The 19,461-nt window shown below is 46.9% G+C and overlaps 2 protein-coding genes across 2 annotated transcripts; one reads left to right on the top strand and one right to left on the bottom strand.

The window, feature by feature from the left end:
* Positions 1 to 2,571: 2,571 nt before the first annotated feature.
* LOC102939983 (olfactory receptor 51G2) lies at positions 2,572 to 3,507 on the bottom strand. The gene is given in 1 exon segment (XM_007053896.4): positions 2,572 to 3,507. A coding segment is annotated over 1 exon segment (936 nt).
* Positions 3,508 to 17,418: 13,911 nt separating this feature from the next.
* Positions 17,419 to 18,354, top strand: LOC102940204 (olfactory receptor 51G2). The gene has a single exon (XM_007053897.2). It carries the CDS (start codon positions 17,419 to 17,421, stop codon positions 18,352 to 18,354), a length of 936 nt encoding a protein of 311 aa, XP_007053959.2.
* Positions 18,355 to 19,461: the final 1,107 nt, after the last annotated feature.

Below are 19,461 nucleotides of genomic sequence, written 5' to 3' on the forward strand. Positions count from 1 at the left end.
AGGTCTCTTACCCTCCAACTTTTCCCTCCTCCTTTTCTCAGGAACACCCTATCGCCCTTGTTGGTTGTGTGTGCATTGCTTCCGACTTCCTGCAACCCGTTTTCCCCTGAGGCCCCCCCACCCCGTCTCTTACCAATAAGCCCTGCCCCTGCTCCACTTCCCCTGAGGCTCCGCCTCCTGGCCACCCCAGAGCTAGGCCATGGTAAGAGCTACTGTGATGTTCTCTGATCAAAATATGACCATATAGATCACTTTTGCAACCACTGTTACATATTTGCAACAAACTTGCACAAAATGTGGCATGTAAGAGGTCTATGAAAAGCTTATGATTTTCTGGTTATGGTTGTGCTTTCTGTCTGCATGTATTATTTTTGTATTTGAAGGTATGACTATTGTCTCTATACCTGGATTTCAAATGTTTGCTCCTGGGGAAATGCCCACAAAGTAGTTAGCTTGCAATTTTTGGAGGGAATATTCAAATTAATGGCTCATCAAGACACACTTAACTGAAAATGGACCCTGGGAGACGCCCATCTACACTGAATGGACTGTCCTGCAAACGTACTGTCAGGGTATGGGTAATGATTTCGTGCTGTGACTAAGCAAAATTATGGATGGAGATGTGACTTGCTCATGTGATTCCAAACCCCAAATTGTCACCTGTCATTCTCCACTAGCTGTGCTGAGGGCTTTGTTTGAATCAGTGGGTTTTCCTCCACATGGCAGATGCTATAAAAGGCTATAAAAGGAAACACCTCCAGTTTGCTTCTTTCCTGCTCAAACCTCTAGACTATAAACTTATACTAATGGGAGCATTCTAACCAATGGACTGAGGTCCTTCCAATGATTTGGAAGCAACCAGAGACTTATCAAGGCATCAGCTTATTCCAACCCTGCTACAAGCCTGAAATAAGAACTTCCCATGTAGTGAACGTATTTGACTCCTTTAACCAATTTTAACTCTCACCTTTCTTTCTTTCTGTTTGTAAATAAACCTTTAGACTTTAGATACCAAAGGATTGGCATCACCATGATTTTTGGGTAAGATATGAGTTATATGTTGACCTGGGTGTGCGGCTGGTCCATTGGGATCAGAAGCACCTGTCATTACATTAAATCGTTTTTAAAAAACCACACATGTTTAAATCTAATGTTTTGATGGGGATATAAGGACTGAATTATCTAAGGAACCTGCTTTTATGACTTCTTGTTAGCCAGTGCGGTGAAACAGAAGTTAATTTTGTGTTCCTGGTTCAGTATATCACATGGGAGAATAATCAGCAGTTTTGGGGTCTGTCTGCCTTATTTCTCAGCAGTTTGTCCTGAATTTGGTATTTGCAGTTGTGATCTACAAAAGCAGGGTTACAGCTACCCCGGGAGCCCAGGCTGCTGTGAGGATTTCCGGACACTCCATCTTCTCTGGAGATGCATCCTGATGGGCAGACACATAGGCTGGGGCATTCTCTTGTCCCCCAAGTCCCCTGCCCAGGGCAGGTGGAGAATATGGGGCTCCTCACAGGGGCTCTGGCTCCCTGAGCAACAATTTCCATGGCCCGCCTCTGGCTTCTGGCCTAGACGGGGGGTGGTGGGGAGCCTCGGTGGAAGAGGAGGAGCAGGGAGTGGGGCCACCAAGGGGAGGAAGCGGGGCAGGGGTGGGGTCACCAAGGGGATGGGGGTTCTGGCCTGTGGCCTGCTTTTGTCTTTTGAAAAGGTGGTCACCCTACACTGAATGGTCTGGGTTCGGATAGAAGCTAGCTGGGTCTGAGTTGAGGCCATTTTCTACAGTTTTGCATTGCTGGGGCAGAACAAATGGAGTGGATGGGGAGGGAAACTAGGCCTGAGTCTCTTACCAGGACTTCTGTGTGTCCGACTGTTACTCACACATGCAGTTCTGCCCTGCCTCAGTGGGGAGTGGGCTGAGCAGGTGCGCTGTGTGAAAAGCCATTATTGGAGGGGTTGCCTGAATGGCTTCTCCTTGTGCTCCAGCACTAATCATGTCTCTGACACCACACAGTCACTAGCACCTGCCTGAGTGTGCAGGGGAAGACTGAGTGTCTGTGCCCTTTGAATAGCCCCTGTCCCCAGCTGGTGCAGCACCCACGGTTCATGCTGCACCCAGAGCTCTCAGGAAGGGCCAGGACTGTGACTGAAGAACAGCTGTGCAGCTTTTTTCATAGCCGTTGGATGTTTAGCCAGAGACGGGACAGGGACAGGCCAGGTGTAATGGGAAACAGCTTCCACACCCCTTCTCCTTATTGACTATCGACATGAATTGTGAGGTCGGAGCAGCCACCAAAACGGCTCTTTGTGGGCCAACATCCCACCGATCCCCTGGCTCTCCACAAATAGTCACTTTGTAAATGCTGCTGCCTGCCTTGGTCTCCCTCCCCGAGGGCCCTGTCCTCCCTCAGCATCCCTGTCCCCGCTCACCAGCCTTAGATCCCGTCTGAACCTGTCTGCAGAGTTGAGATCAAAAGCTCATGTCATCTCGGATGTAAGGGTGCAGGGTAGACTAGTTGGCCCATGCTTTTCGTCTCCCGTGTCACCGGAGCCAGGTGGTGAATTGATCCTTCACTTGATGAACACCCTGATTATCCTCACACGCAAGTGTTTGCTTTTCACGCTGTACACAATTGGGTTCATAAGCGGTGGGAGAAGCAGGGAGATGTAGCCCAGGAGAACCTGAAGTAAGGGAGAAGAGCCCTTCCCAAATCTGTGTATCACAGACAAGCTGATCTCTGGTGTGTAGAAGAGCAGGACAGCGCAGAGGTGGGAGACGCAGGTGTTCAGGGCCCTCAGGCACTCTGCGTGGGACGCGATGCTCAGCACCGTTTTGAGGATCATCACATAAGAGAGGAAGATAAGCAGCGAGTCCAACCCCATTGTTAAGAGTTTAGTAAACAATCCATAGATGCTGTTGACTGTGATATCCGAACAAGCCATCTTCATGACCTCCTGGTGCAGGCAGTAAGAATGGGAAAGTACATTGGCTCGAGAGTATCAGAACTGTTTCAGGAGAAAGGGAAGTGGAAGTATTATGACCATTGCTCTTAGCACAGCCACCAGTCCCATCTTGGCTATTCTCGGTGGGGTTAAGATGGAAGCATATCTTAGTGGGTTATGGATTGCAATGAATCGGTCAAAGGCCATCAACAACAGCACTGAGGATTCCATACATTGAAGCAAGTGGATGAAGAACAGCTGGGCTAAACAGGCATCGAGGCTGATCTCCCTAGAGTTAAAAAAATATATGCCCAGTATCGTCGGTATGGTGGTTATCGAAATGCCAAGGTCTGTGATGGCCAACATGGAAAGGAAAATGTACATGGGCTCATGGAGGCTTCGATCTGTTTTTACAATGAACAGAATGACTGAATTTCCTACTACTGAAATAACATACATGAAGCAGAAGGGGATAGAAATCCAGAGATAAGCATCTCCATTACACGGTAGCCCGGTGAGAAGGAATATTACAGAATTTAATTTGGTGTCATTGACAGCAGACATATTGTACTGGGCGGGTGCAAGGAATTCTGAAATGTCCTTCCTAAAAGAAAAATACGAGGAGATTAGATGATATTTAGCAAGAAATCATTCTGCTCTCAGTGCACGTTTACAGACTCCCAGAGCTCAAGGTAGATAAGCAAATCAGATTAATCAGACTGGATCAGACTTGTAGTCCATCTCCCCCAGTAATCAGTGGCTATGTCCAGATGCTTCAGAGGAAGATGGAAGAAGCCCTGAAACAGGCAGCTATGAGACAAACTGCTCCCAGGGAGTTTCCCCCTGACACCCACTAGTAAGAAATACTTTGTGGTGTAAATCTCCAAAACCTTTTTAAGACAATCCTGTCTACTGTCATTGGATTTTCTGGTTACTCTGTCCCTCTTTGGATCCTGCTAAGTTCTGCAGCCTACTTGAGCACAGTATGATTTTACCACTGTGATCTTAGAACATGAGAGCATAGGGACGGCCATACTAGGTGAAATTAACGGTCCATCTAGCCCAGTATCCTGTCTTCGACAGTGGCTTGTGCCAGGTGCCCCAGAGGGAATGAGCAGAACAGGTCATCATCAAGTGATCCATTGTCCATGAATTTATGTAGTTCTCTTTTGAACCCTGTTACACCCTTCACACAGACAGCCTTTCTGGCTCTGCACTTCTGAGTGTGGCTCCTTGTATCATGGCATGTGTGTAAATACATGGCACGTGCATGGAGAAAACGGTCATTGGATTTATCTGTCCTGCACTGAAGCTATTTATAAATGCATGTCATTGCCTCATTGTATGCCCTTTTTTATTTTCTCCATTACTGGGAGTCCAAATTGTGCTACTGCCTCTTTGCAGTACATGGGATAAATTCTTATGGACAAGTTCTAAATTTGATAACAGTGATATCAACAGCCACATGCCAGACTTTCATGTGTAAATTCAATCAGTACCAGGCTCTATTAACTCACCCTTACCAAATTCCAGTGATACACTCTGACCCTCAAGAATCCCTCCATGAGAAGCTGAAATGCTTTGCCTGGCCAATGTTGACGGAATCCAGAGACTTCAATCATCTTGCAGGCTTCTCTTTATCCTAACATGAGCTGCATACTCTCCCCCTGCAAGGGTCGGTAGTTATCTGGCAAGTTACAAGCTAACATGGACAGTTACTGCAGCAGGGTTGGCGTCACACATGAGTGAATACTGCAATCACTGGTTTTGTACTAATGTCCTGTTGAGTGTACAAGTTATTTTAGTGATGCTCGTGTAAGAGATGATGGGCATAAATTACATATAAACACTATTACACTCCCCTTTCCTGCGCCTTTGCTCTATTCTGCTTAATAACAAACCACTGGTTCTGCTCTCTCATGACTTTGAAATTGCTTTTGCTGATTAAATTTCCAGGAGAAAAGAAACCTGATTTGATTTGGAAACTAGTCTCTGATATTTTGTGGGGTCTTCTCTAACTCAGCCCCTGGCAGGATCGGGCCCAGAGCACATAGAACCTCTAGAAAATGAAACCCTGGAGAAATCCTGACTCGGGGCATCAGGGTTTTGACACTCTGAGCTCGCTTTGAATGTCAGGTTTCTCTGTAGCTTGAAGAGCCCACTGTGGAGCATGAGAAGTTGTAGGGGAAGGGTGCCCAAGCTACCTAGCGCTGCCTGCCCTCCAGCCCCCTCACTGAGTCACCCCGACAGCCCAGCTGAGTCCTCTGCCGCTGCACAGAACTTTGACACATGTAAACAGCTTGCAGCCTTTCCCCTTCACTTTGCATTTTAAAGACAGTGAAAGCTGCCAACGCACCCAATTCCTGCTAGAAGGGGAGTTGCTGAGACCAGAGGTCTTCACCTTAAAGGAGAAGGAGTCATCGGAGAGCTGAAACAGGCAGCAGGCAGTTTCTCTTCAGATAGGGAGGCAGGTGTCTTTATGAAGATGCCGGCACATTCCTCTGGGGACCACTTGGCCATCAGGGAACCTCCGCTGCTTGGCTTTATGTGCACCAGCTGTAACCCTCGTCATGGCCAATGGCAAACTGCAGGAAGCCAAATCACAGGGAACGTGCGGTGATGCTGCCCAAGTGGACTGCAGCACCAGCCCTGCCGCAGGATCTATTCCTGGAATCCGGGCTTGTCATCTCTGTTCATGTGGTGTTGATTAGTCACATGGCTCCCTTGGGAACACCAAGTTGTAACGATGATGCTGTCGCAGCTGTGATCTTGCTGAAATTAATAATAATAATAATAATAATAATAATTAATAATACTATTGACAAGCCAAGGGTGCAGGCCAGGGAATGGAGAATCCACAATGCTCCATACATGGAAATTACCCTTGGATTGTTATTGCCCTGGGAGGTTGTGGAATCTCCATCACTGGAGATTTTTAAGAATATGTTAGTCAAATCCCTGTCAGGAATGGTCTAGATAATACTTAGTCCTGCCATGAGCTCAGTGGTCTAGACTAGATGACCTCTTGAGGTCCCTTCCAGTCCTACAATTTTCCCTGAGGAATAACTGGGGGACCCAGGATCTGGAGATCCCCAAAGTTATTCACAGATTTCAGTGATCCTCTGATAGCTCGGCCCACCCATGCACAATCTCTGTGCCTCCACACCTGCTCTAGGAACCTCTCCAGCTCCCTGCTAGCACAGGCTCATCAGAGATGTGCTACCAGGACCTGTCACAGCAGCCACTGCCTGCAGGATCTGCTGAAGGGGCGTTGTACAGAGTGGAGGAAGCTGCACCGAGATGGGAAGGCTGGTTAGAGTAGCAGAGGGGCATAATACTCCAGCCGTAGACTGGTCGGGAGATTTGAACCATTCCCTGAGTGCAGCCATAGACTCCATCACTGCTACCTTCATTGAAGTTATAAGGACGAGGCAGATGAAAAGGCTCCAGTTTCTCTTGGGGATCCAGGCAGCTGCAGACGGGCACTATCATGGCATCTGAGCTTTCAGAGAAAAATGATCCATTTTTCTATGAAAACTCACCCCAAAAATGGGTGAAAAGGAAAAAAATTAGTTTTGATCAAAAAATTGTTTGTATTTGTGTGTTGTGGGCGGGGGGGAGGGGGGGCAGAAGACTCTCTGTCTTCCAGCCCAGCTCTAGCCCATGAGCCTCTCTGACTCCTGCTATAGGACCACACCCCTAGATGGCAGCAATTGCCCCCCATCAGCCTCCCACACTCAGCACTCTCTGGACATCTGCTAGGATGGCTACGCCAACTCTATTACAGAGGGATCCCATGGAAAAGGCTTGTCTGCCGCAACCCATCCATCAGTGGAAAAAATTAAGAGCATAAGAAAGTCCATATTGGGTCTTACCAATGCTCCATCTAGCCCAGTGTCCTGTCTTCCGCCAGGGGATGGTGCAGTTGCTTCAGAAGGAAAAAAACAAAATGGGGCAATTATTGAGTTATTCATCCCCTTTCCTCTGCTCCCACCTTCTGGCCGTCAGAGGTTTAGAGACACGCAGAGCATGGGCTTGTATCCGTGAGCATCTTGGCTAACTGCTATTGATGGACCTATCCTCCATGAACGTATCCTAATCCCTTTTGTATGGTTTATTTGTTTGAAACCTGCTGTCTAGTAACTTCATTGGGTGACCCTTCGTTCATGTGAAGGGGTAAGTAACACTCCCTTATTCACTATCTCCACATCACTCGTGATTCTCTAGGCCTCTGCCATATCCCCCCTTAGCCATCTCTTTTCCAAGATGAACAGCCCCAGTCTTTTTAATCTCTCTTTATATGAAAGCTCTTCCATACCCCTAAACATTTTTGTTGCCATTCTCTGTACTTTTTCCAATTCATAGAATCATAGAACCATAGAAGATTAGGGTTAGAAGAGACCTCAGGAGGTCATCTAGTCCAACCCCATGCTCAAAGCAGGACCAACAGCAACTAAATGATCCCAGCCAGGGCTTTGTCAAGCCAGGTCTTAAAAACCTCTAAGGATGGAAATTTCACCACCTCCCTAGGTATCCCATTTCTTCTCTGTATTTTTTTCCAGTTCAAATATTTATATTTTTGAGATGTGGAAACCAGAACTACACACAGTATTCAAGATGATATTTTCTGTTTTATTATCTGTCCCTTCCTAAAGGTTTCCAATATTCTATTAGCTTTTTGATTGCCACTGTACATTGATAGAATATTTTCAGAGAACTATCCACAATGACTTCATGATCACTTTCTTGAGTGGTAAGAGCTAATTTTGATCCCATCATTTTGTATGTATTGTTGGGATTATGTTTTCCAGTGTGCATTAGTTTGCACTTCTCAGCACTGTACTTCATCTGCCATTTTGTTGCCCAGTCACCCAGTTTTGGGAGATCCCTTTGTAACTCTTTTTAATCTGCTTCGACCTTATTTATATTGAGTAGTTTTGTATCATCTGCAAATTTTACCACCTGACTGTTTACCCCCTTTTCCAGGCCTTTTATAAATACTTTGACCTGGTGTGTCTGGGTTAGCCCTCACTGGAAATGCCAAGGTCAGGGCAGGCTGCAAAAGAGACCTCAGATGCTCCCAAGACGGGTGGGTAACACTAAAGTTAAACTCCCCAACCAGTCACAAACTGTGCTTCTGATCCCCCACACTGGTTATCAAGATGCAAAAAAGAAATCACACAGCTCCCTTCTATTCCATTTCAGTTTCTGTCTCCCAATCAACACCTAGGTCCAGGACAGTGAAATGTTGTTTAAGAAACTTATACAAGGGGTTCTTCTGACCCCAAGGGCCCTGCCACGTTATCAAGTCAGTATAGGTTTGGATCTTACCCAAAATACCATGCTGCCTTTAGTGTCTAAAACTAAAACTAACGGTTTATTATAAAGAAAGAACAAGAAGAGAGATGTTAAATGCGAAAACAGTCACATACAGACAAAGACTTCAAAATCCATCAGGTTCCTAACAGTATTGCTGGCTTCAAAAAGTCCCCCTGGAAAACATTCACAGATTGGATGGGTCATTTAGTCCTTTGTTCAAAGCTTATTTAGTAGAAAAATTACTCCAGAGATTAGAAGAAGCAGGAATGAAGACAAGAAGCCGGAGTGAAGACAAAATGGAGACGATGCAGTTGATCTTTATAGTTTTTTGCCATGTGGCTTGACTTCTTTTGTTCCAAACACAAGCTGCCCAGCACATGGACTGCAAGCCTTAGATTTCTGTCCATAGGTATGTCCCTGCATGTCTTGCTGTGTAATAAGGTGTATCCCTTCCCTTCTCTCAATGTGTCAATTGTATAGCTGATACCCCTTGATGGGCCATCAAGCTGCCTAGGCAGTGCTAATGCCATCTCTCTGGGGGTGTCACCCAGATGCACAGCATATATCTTACACAGTCATAACTCATTGCAATTTTACAATATTGGTATTCATAATATTCTAAAGTGCCTCCCAAATTCCATACAGTGTCACCAATATGTGGAACAGCACTGGTCTGAGTACAGATCTCTGTGGGACCCCACGATTTACCTCTCTCCATTCTGAAAACTGACCTTTTATTCCTACCCTTTGTCTCCTATCTTTCAACCAGTTAGTGATCCAGGAGAAAACATTCCTTCTTCTCCCATGACTGCTTACTTTTCTTAAGAGCCTTTGGTGAGGGACTTTGTGAAAGGCTTTCTGAAAATCTAAGTACACTATATCCACTGGAATCCTCTTTTCCACATGCTTGTTGACCCCCTCAATGAATTCTAGTAGATTGGTGAGGCATGATTTCCCTTTACAAAAACCTCTTTGACTCTTCACCAACAAATTATGTTCATCTATGTGTCTGACAATTTTGTTGTTTACTATAGTTTCAACCAATTTTCCTGATACTGAAGCCAGGCTTACTGGCCTGTATTGCCAGGTTTGACTCCGAAACTTTTTTTTTAAAATTAGCATCACATTAGCTGTTTGCCAGGCATCTGGTACAGAGGCTTATTTAAGCCATAGATCACATACCGCAGTTAGTAGTTCTGCAATTTGGTATTTGAGTTTCATGTGAACATTTTGGTGAATACCATTTGGTCCTGGTGACTTAAATCTGTTTCATTTACCAAAACCTCCTCTATTAACACGTCAATGTGTGACAGTTCTCAGATCTGCCAGCAAAAAAAAAAAAAAAAAGGCTCATCTCTGGGAATCTCCTTCACATCCTCTGCAGTGAAAGCCTATGCAAAGAATTCATTTAGCCTCTCCACAACAGCCTCATCTTTCTTGAGTGCTCCTTTAGCAACTCAATAGTTCAGTGGACCCATTCACTGTTTGGCCGGCTGACCGCTTCTGATGTGCTTTGAAAAAAATTGTTGTTACTTTTTGTGTCATTTGCTAGTTGCTTTTCACATCTTTTGAACTAGTTACCAGTATCCACACACACCATTCCACAAGTATGAGTCACACCTGCAAAAAATCATGAGATTGATTTAAAATAATGAGATTTCAAAATATACCAACGTGGGGTTTGCTTTCACGTGTCTTTGGTTTCTCAGCCTTTGGGCTCATGTGCTTCAGGTTTTCTAGCTTCTTTGCCACTCACCTTTTAAAATAAAGTTTTTTAAGATAACTGAAAGCTGAAGTTCCTGTGAAGTCTCTTGATCCCAGCAGCTGGGGCTTTCAGAAAGACAAGCAGTTGTGCGAGACTCCCAATAAAATCCCAAGAGGGCGCCCTGCTGGCCCTAACTAAAGTGGAGCACCCAAACAACAAAGGCACTGAGGGTTAGTTAGTGGACAGTTCTGGTCATGCAGTTGGTCAGTGGAAAAGACACTGTTTCCCTCTGTTCCCTCTGCACTGGCTTACAGAGCCCCCCATTGCAAGGAATAGAGCTATGCCTTAGACAGCTGGACATAACAGTGACGGGCTCGCAGAGTCACTGGTACCTGAGGCACAGCTCAGGTGGTCTCTCCTCGTGTTCAGTCATGAGATATGCACAAGCTGGGTAAGCAAGGCCATGCAAATTTTTAATTGAAAGGAGCTTGACCCAAGCACCTTTCTGAATACCTGCTTTCTCTATTGGACCCAAACAACCCCTTCCCCCAGGTCCAGCTACCTCCAAACTTGGTGATGTTGGACATTTGGATGCAGGCTGGGAGGTCTATCTCCAGCGCTAGAACAGCTCTCATTGCTCATGGAGCGGTTGGGGGGTCAGGATCAAACCGAGAGGCAGCCCATCAGGGTTCTGCTCGGCCAGGCAATTCTCTCCAGATTCTTTGCTCTCTGAAAGCGCATCCGGATTCCCCCCTGTTACTGCTGAGCTGCAGGAGGGGCCCAGAACTCCCTCGTCAAAGGTAGCTGTGCTAATGACAGACTTCATCACCAGGGGCTGTTGGGAAGAGTTCAGGTTCTCGATCCAGTGCCCCAAATCGTCCTTATTGTGCACACAGAACTGAAATCTCTTAAAGCACATAGCTATGGCTCCAATCATTATAGCATCTTAGTGCCTCACAATCTGGAACATATTTATCAGTGCAACACTCTGTGTGGTACGGCAGTGCTTTTAACACCACTGGGCAGATCCCAAGGCCAGAAGGCACCATTGCCATAACCTAGTTTGACCCCCTGCATCACACAGGCCAGAGACCTGCCCCACAATAATTCCTAGAGTGAGATGTTAAAACAGGGGTCAACAACCTTTCAGAAGTGGTGTGCTGAGTCTTCATTTATTCACTCTAATTTAAGGTTTTGCGTGCCAGTCATACACTTTAACGTTTTTAGAAGGACACTGTAGCGTTTTTAGAAGGTCTCTTTCTGTAAGTCTATAATACATAACTAAACTATTGTTGTATGTAAAGTAAATAAGGTTTTTAAAATGTTTAAGAAGCTTCATTTAAAATTAAATTAAAATGCAGAGCCCCCCAGACCGGTGGCCAGGACCCGGGCAGTGTGAGTGCCACTGAAAATCAGCTCACGTGCTGCCTTTGGCATGCGTGCCATAGGTTGCCTACCCGTGTTAGAACAACATCCTGACTTAATTTAACAATTGTCAGTGATGGGAATCTACCACGGCCCTTGGTAAATTGTCCCCATGGTTAATTACCCTCATTGTTAAAAAAATTACATCTTAGTTCCAATCTGACTGTCTCTTGCTTCAGCTTCCAGCCATTGGATCCTGCTATAACTTTCTCTGCTAGATTGAAGGACCCATTGTTAAACGTTTGTTCCCCAGGGAGGTACTTACAGACTGTGATCAAGTCGCCCCTTAACCTTCTTCTTTTCAGTAAACTAAAGAGTCTGTCACTCTGAGGCAGGTGTTCTAATCCTTTAATCATTCCCATGGATCTTTTCTGAACCCCTCTCCAGTGTATCAACATTCTTCTCGAACTGTTGACAGCAGAACTGGACACAGGACCCCAGCAGTGCTGGCACCAGTCCCAAACACGAGAGGTAAATTAACCTCTATGCTCCTCCTCGAGACTCCCCTGGTTGTACATCCCAGTTTTTACTAGCTTTTTCAGCCGTAGTGTGGCACTAGGAGCTCATGTGCAGCTGATTATCCACTATGGCCCCCAAGTCTTTTTCAGTCACTGCTTCCCAGCACTGGGTCACTCATCCGGTAAGGATGGCCAGCATCCCTTCTTCCTAGATGTACACTTTTACATAGATACATTTGAAAACGCATATGGCTGAGGAATAGAGGGACTAAGTGGGTTGCCCAAGGTCACAGAAGAGATCTGTGGAAGAGCCTGGAACAGAAGCCAGTTCTTCTGAGTCCCAGGCCAGCACTTTAACTGCTTAAGCAAACTTCCTCTCTGGGGTAGCGGTTGGGGAGGGGTCAGCTGGCAGCTGAGCATGCTGAGATTATCAGAAACTCAGGGAATTAAACTCCAGTGACATCACTAAAAAGGAACCCAAGAACAATTTATTTTCCAGATGATAACGCTGAATCATGCTTTCGCCTGAATCTGTTGCTGGACAAATCCATCAGCCACAGCCGAAAGCAGGGGTCATAGTTCCCAAGCAACTTCACGTTAGCCCCCCAGTGTGATGCAAAATGGGTGAATGTGACCCATAGGGACATAGGCCTGGAAAATACCTCTTGGTTAATGAGCCCAGTCCCCTGCTATGGAAGGCAATCCCAGCACATTAGCCTCTGCATAAACCTGTCAAACTCTATTGGCCACTGTCGGAGGACAGGATACTGGTCTAGGTGGAACATTGGTCTGATCCAGTCTGGCCGTTCTTATGTTCTTATGCTCTTACTTGTCCCACTTGTCGAGCTGGGAACAACACTCCCTGTGTGCTAAACGCTTATCACTAACCAGGCCTGACTGCAAAAAGAAAAGGAGTACTTGTGGCACCTTAGAGACTAACCAATTTATTTGAGTCTGACTGGACACCTCAGTTTGTTCCCTTCGGGAGCTTGTGACCAGAGCTATACAAGTTTCCCCAGCCTCCTTAAAACAAGTAGCTTTATTAGCAACCACCACCAAGCATTAGAGACAATGATTTTGAAATAACAGGCAGCTGTCAAGCTCTACACTTGTCTATCTCACATGTCACTATGAGCTAAGTTAGACAGGCTTTCCTCTGGGGATGGAGAACGAGAAATGATCCAACTTACATTCTTTTGGGAAGCCAAGGGGCTCTTGGGGCCAGTGGTGTAGCTAGAGCAGGAAAATTGGGTGGGCCCAGCTTTTAAGTGGGCAGGCAATGACAGGGGGCCCGGCTTCCCCTACAGAGGCAGATTAGGGTTTTGTGGGTTCCTGGCTCAATCAGAAAAAGTAAGGTTCCCTCCCCATCCCTTATATACCCCGCTTCATGCTGGGAAAATGGGGCACAGGGGTTTTCACCATCCCACCCCGCCCAGCACTCCTACCTGGAAGTGGAGTCAGGGCATGGGAGTTTTCCTACCCCCCCCCCCCCGGCGCTCCTGCGGGGGAATGTGGTCAGGGCACATGGTCAGGAGGTGAGGGCTTATCCCACTTCCCCCACCCAGCAGTTCTGCTGGGGAGCATGTTTGAGATGCTGGGCTTGCCCCACGCCCACCGCCCAGGGCTGTCCCAGCGCCCTGACCAGCAACTTGGTAGCCGTGTGGCGGGAGAGGGGCAGTTGCTCACACCCGGACCTCGCTATCCCACAGGACTGCCAGGTGGGCGGAGCAGATCCGGGTGACCCCGTTGGCCCAGGACCTGTGCCTAATCCACTACTGACCCAAACCCGCCCCCACGAGGCACACCCCCAATCTGAAGCGCAAGACCAGGGAATCAGCGCTGGAGACCAACAGAAGAGGGAAACAGCTGGACACCAGGATTTCCAGCTGGTGGACTGGGGGGCTTTGCCCCGATTTGGATGGGCCAGGATGCTAAGTGGTGGGCCCTGGCCCACTCAGTCCCACCCATGGCTACACCCCTGCTTCGACCCAGCCTAGTTTCCCTGTGTCTCTGAGAGCATCTTTCCATCTGTTTCCATCTTGTGGAAGCAGCTTTTGCTGAAATCCGTGTGAGCCTGGGCCCAGTCACCCTAGTGCTCAGCCATGACTGTGTTACAAGGCCAAGGTGTGAAGCTGACCTTTGCCCTCAGACTGCTTTCTCCCAGCCAGACCATCTAAGATGAGGCTCCTGTGTCTGCTGCTCCATTGTTTGGCAGTTAGATCCTTTCATCCTCAATGGTTTGCAAACACCAGTCTGGTGACTGTGCTGAAACTCCTGGCATCCCAGTGACACTCCCCTTCAAAATCCTCCTCCTTATTCCTTGTTCCTCAGGGAGAAGGGAAAGGTCCTCCTCTACTGGAACGGTCTCAGGGAAATTTCCACGTAGGGAGTCTTGTGGAATCTCCCTTGACGTCTCTGGCCTGCACTCTAAGTTTGTAATGTAGGACAGGGGGCTGCCGGGGAGAAATCAGATCCTATATTATTAATATTATAATATTTTATTTTCTTTCAGCAAGATCATAGCTGTGACAGCATCATCATTATCACTCAGCTGCCCACGAGGTAGCCATGTAACTAATCAGAACCATACGAGCAGTGATGACGAGCCCAGATTCCAGGAATAGAGCCTGCAGCAGGGCGGGTGCTGCAGTCCAGTTGGGTAGAATCAATGCGTATCCCCTGTGATTTGGCCTCCTGCAGTTTGCCATTGGCATGATGAGGGTTAAAGCTCGTGCACACTGAGCCAAGCAGCTGAGGTTCCCTGATGGCCAACTGGCTCCCCAGGGAATGTGCAAACATGCTTCATAAAGACACCTGCCTCCCTATCTGAACAGACACTGCCTGCTGCCCGTGCAACCTCTCAAATAGCTCCTTGTCCTTTTGGGTGAAAACTTCTGCTGTCAGTGGCTTCCCTTCTAGCAGGAATTGGGTACGTTGGCAGGTTTCACTGTCTTTAAAATACGAAGTGAAGGGGAAAGGCTGGAAGCTGTTTCCATTGGCAGGTGTTCTGTGCAGCGGCCGAGGACTCAGCTGGGCTGTCGGGGTGACTCAGTGATGGGGCTGGAGGCCAGGCAGCACTAGGAAGCTTGGGAGACCCTCCCCTACATCTGCCCATGCTCCACTGTGAGCTGTTCAAGCTACACAGAAACCTGACATTCAAAGCAAGCTCACAGTGTTAAAACCCCAATGCCCCAAGTCAGAGTATCTCAAGGGGTCCCATTTCTAGAGGTAACGTATGCTCTGGATCCAATCCTGCCAGGGGCTGAGGGAGATGAGACCCCACGGAATATCAGTGACAAGTTCTCAAATCCCCTCAGGTTCATTTGCTCCTAGAAATTTAATCCGCAAATGTATTTTCAAAGGTTTTATTTACGGGCTCAATTGTGAATGTAGGAATTCAGAGCTCTGTTGCTCTGTGGTAACTGGTCTGATAGGTCATATTTCTGTTTCCTGATTAGCTGAGGGCACCAGCCTTTCTGCCCTGTAGTTAACCTTCACTGTTACAGAGCTACCAACATCTCTTCCCTCTCTCTGGTCTCTGAGAGCCAGATGTCAGGCCTCGTAGCCTTCCCTCTCATGGGGTGAAATCCCTCCATTCTACAACCCTCAGACTGGTCTCTGGGCTACAGCACACTGTGCGTCAACCATGCTTGCAGAGCAGGTCTGAATGGGCTCAGTACCTGTGGTTGACAGGTTTCAGAGTAGCAGCTGTGTTAGTCTGTATCCGCAAAAAGAAAAGGAGTACTTGTGGCACCTTAGAGACTAACAAATTTTGTGTACTAAGGTACAGATGTGTGAATGTTATGCCAAAAATTTTTCATTATATTGAAAGCCAGAAGCAGAGTTGTTAGAAACTCTACAGGAAGGAGCAGGGGTAATGCTTAACTGCTTAATGACTTTTGATTTAGAAAGTATTTCAAAAGTATTCCACATCGTGCTTGCAAGGGGTTTGCAACTCTTTCTTCAGTGAACAGTTGTACGATACTGTCTCCTGGTAACTGAGTAGAAGCTGTTTCTAATACTTATATTCAGAGTCATGCACTCAATACCTCTCCAAGACTTGTGCAAGACTTTCCAGAAAGTCATGAGAGACCAGAAGAGCTGATCTGTGTTTCAGCAAAGAGTTTAGCTGAGGTGCAGGGAAGGGGCGTGGTATCGTAGTTGTATGTAATTGTCCCCCTGTCACCAATTACATGAGCATGGCTGAAGTAACTTGTACACTCAAGTGGATATAAGTGCAATACCAAGGTTTGAAGTATTGACCCATTTGTGATGCCAACTCCTCCCCTGCCCAGCTGAAATAACTGCCAGTGTTAGCTTCTAATTTTCCAAATATCAACAGACCATTGCACATTGAGAAGATGCAGGTCCTGTGAGGAGGTAGAGAAGCCTATAGGATGGTCAAAGCCTCTGGATTCCATCAACATTGGCCAGGCAAAGCACTTCAGCTTCTCCTGGAGGGATTCTTGGGGGTCAGAGTGTATCACCGGGAGGATTTTGTAATGGAAAGTTGATAGAGCCTGGTTCTGATTGAATTTACACATTTAAATCTGGAATGAGACTGTTGATGTCAATATTATTGAATTAAGAACCTGACCCTAAATAATTTATCCCATATGCTGGAAAGAAGCAGTTGAATAATCTGGACTCTCAAGAGCGCAGAATAAAGTAAGACATATAATGAAGCTATAAAACACATTTATAAATAGCTTCAGTGCAGGACAGATAAATACAATGATCTTTTTCACCATGCACTTGCCATGTGTTTATACAGATGCCATGATACAAGGGGCCACACTCAGATGTGGAGGGCCAGAAAGGATGTCCGTGTGAAGGGTGTAACAGGGTTCAAAAAAGAACTAGGTACAGTAATGGAGGATAGGTCCATCAATAGCTATTAGCCAGGATGGGCAGGGATGGCTTCACTTGATGATTACCTGCTGTGTTCATTCCCTCTAGGGCACCTGGCATTGGCCACTGTCGAAGACAGGATACTTTGGTATGACCCAGTATGGCAACTCTTATGATTTTTATGTTTTAAGGTCACAATGGTAAAATCATACAGTGCTCAAGTAGGCTGCAGAACTCACAGCCACAATATACCAATAGGACCAAGAGCTTGGCAGGATTCAAGGAGGGACTGGGTAAGGAGAAAATCCAATTACAGTAGGGAGGATAGTTTTAAAAAAAGTTTGCAAGGGGCTCTAAACCTTCCAGATTTACACCACAAAATACATCTAGCTAGTGGGTGTCAGGGGGAAATTCCCTGGGAGCAGGTTATCTAATAGCTACCTATTGCAGGGCTTCTTCCACTTTCCTCTGCACCATCTGGACATGACCACTGGTTACTGGGCTAGATGAACTAAGTCTGATCCAGTCTAACAGTGCCTATCTTCCTATCGGTGATGTACATCCAAGACTAAGTTTTTTCTTATCTACCTTGAGCTCTGGGGGTCTGTAAATTTGCACTGAAAGCAGGGTGATTTCTTATTAAATACCATCTAATCTCCTCATATTTATTTTTTTAGGTAGGTAATTTCAGAACACTTCAGACTTGCCTAGTAAATTATGTCAGCTGTCAATGACACCAAATTCAAATCTGCAGTGTTCCTTCTCACTGGGATACCAGGTCAGGAAGACGTCTATCTCTGGATCTCTTTTCCCTTCTGCATAATATATGTTATTTCGATATTAGGAAATTCAGTCATTCTGTTCATTGTAAAAACAGATCGAAGCCTGCATGAGCCCATGTACATTTTCCTTTCAATGTTGGGCACCACAGACCTTGGCTTATCGATATCCACCATGCCAACGATACTGGGCATATATTTGTTTAACTCTAGGGAGATCAGCCTCGATGCCTGTTTAGCCCAGCTATTCTTCATCCATTTTCATCAATGCATTGAAACCTCTATGCTCTTGTTGATGGCCTTTGACCGCTTCATTGCAATCCGTAACCCACTGAGATATGCTTCCATCTTAACCCTGCCAACAATAGCTAAGATGGGACTCATGGTTTTGCTAAGAGCGATAGCCATAATACTTCCACTTCCCTTTCTCCTAAAACGGTTCCGATACTGTCGAGACAATGTCCTCTCCCATTCCTACTGCCTGTACCAGGAAGTCATGAAGATGGCTTGTTCGGATATCACAGTCAACAGCATCTATGGATTGTTTACTAAACTTTTACTGATGGGGTTGGACTCACTGCTCATTTTCGTCTCTTATGTGATGATCCTCAAAACAGTGCTGAGCATTGCGTCCCACGAGGAGTGCCTGAGGGCCCTGAACACCTGCATCTCCCACCTCTGCGCTGTCCTGCTCTTCTACACACCAGAGATCAGCTTGTCTATCATACACAGATTTGGGAAGGGCTCTTCTCCCTTGCTTCAGAATCTCCTGGGTTACATCTCCCTGCTTCTCCCACCGCTGATGAACCCAATAGTGTACAGCGTGAAAAGCAAACACCTTCGTGTGAGGATAATCAGGGTGTTTGTCAAGTGAAGAGTTAGTTCATGGGTGGTGGAGGGATAGCTCACTGGTTTGAGCATTGGCCTGCTAAATCCAGGGTTGTGAGTTCAATCCTTGAGGAAGCCATTTAGGGATCTGGGGCAAAAATTGGGGATTGGTCCTGCTTTTAGCAGGGGGTTGGACTAGATGACCTCCTGAGGTCCCTTCCAACCCTGATCTTCTATGTGCTTCATCAGCTGGCTCCACTACTGTTGACACTGGAGATGAAAATCAGGGGCCACCTATTCCATTCTGGACCATTACATACAAGATGACATGAGCTCCTGATCTCCACTCTGTAGAGAGATATTCAGTCGGGGTCTAAAGCCTGGACTAATGGGAGAGGGGCTGGTGTGGGAGGATAGTATCCTGATGGAAGGAGACCAAGGAGACCGCATTATGTATAGTGACTGTGTTCATGGAGGGTCAGGGGACCGGTGGGATGTTGGCCCATAACAAGCTGTATTTTTGGCTGCTCTGACCTCAGAGTTCCTGTCGATAGAGTCAATACGGAGAAGGGATGTGGCTGTTGTTTCCCATTACACCTGTCACTGTCCCAGCTCATGTTAAAGATTCCGGGTCCATGAAAAACGGTGCAGAGGTGTTCTGCTGTCGCAGCCCTGGCCCTTCCTGATCACTCTGGGAGCTGCGTGATCCATGGGGGCTGCACCAGCTGTGGACAAGGGCTATTCCAGGGGCATGGACACCCCTCCTTCCCCCACGCCCTCAGCCACGTGCTTGTGACTGACAGACAGCCCCCCCACCACCCCTGTTGACAGCTCTGCACACCGCACACCTGCTGGGCCCACTCCCCACTGAGGCACAACAGAGCTGCTTGTGTGAACGAGGGTTTGACACACAGGAGTTCTGGCAAGAGACTCAGGCCTAGATTCTCTCCCTGTTCACTCCATTTGTGCTGCCCCAGCAATGCAAAGGGGTGAAATTGTTCCTCAGCTCCCTCACAGAGGCCCAGCTAGCTCCTATCCCAGCCCAGCCCATTCAGTGTAGAGTGACCACTTTTTCAAGAGGGAAAAGTGGGACAGATGTAGGAGTTCTGACCACTCTGTGATGACACACCTGCCCCACTTCTTCCCCCTGCAG

The sequence above is a fragment of the Chelonia mydas genome, chromosome 1 (genome assembly GCF_015237465.2).
Source record: "Chelonia mydas isolate rCheMyd1 chromosome 1, rCheMyd1.pri.v2, whole genome shotgun sequence".
Taxonomy (NCBI): domain Eukaryota; kingdom Metazoa; phylum Chordata; order Testudines; family Cheloniidae; genus Chelonia; species Chelonia mydas.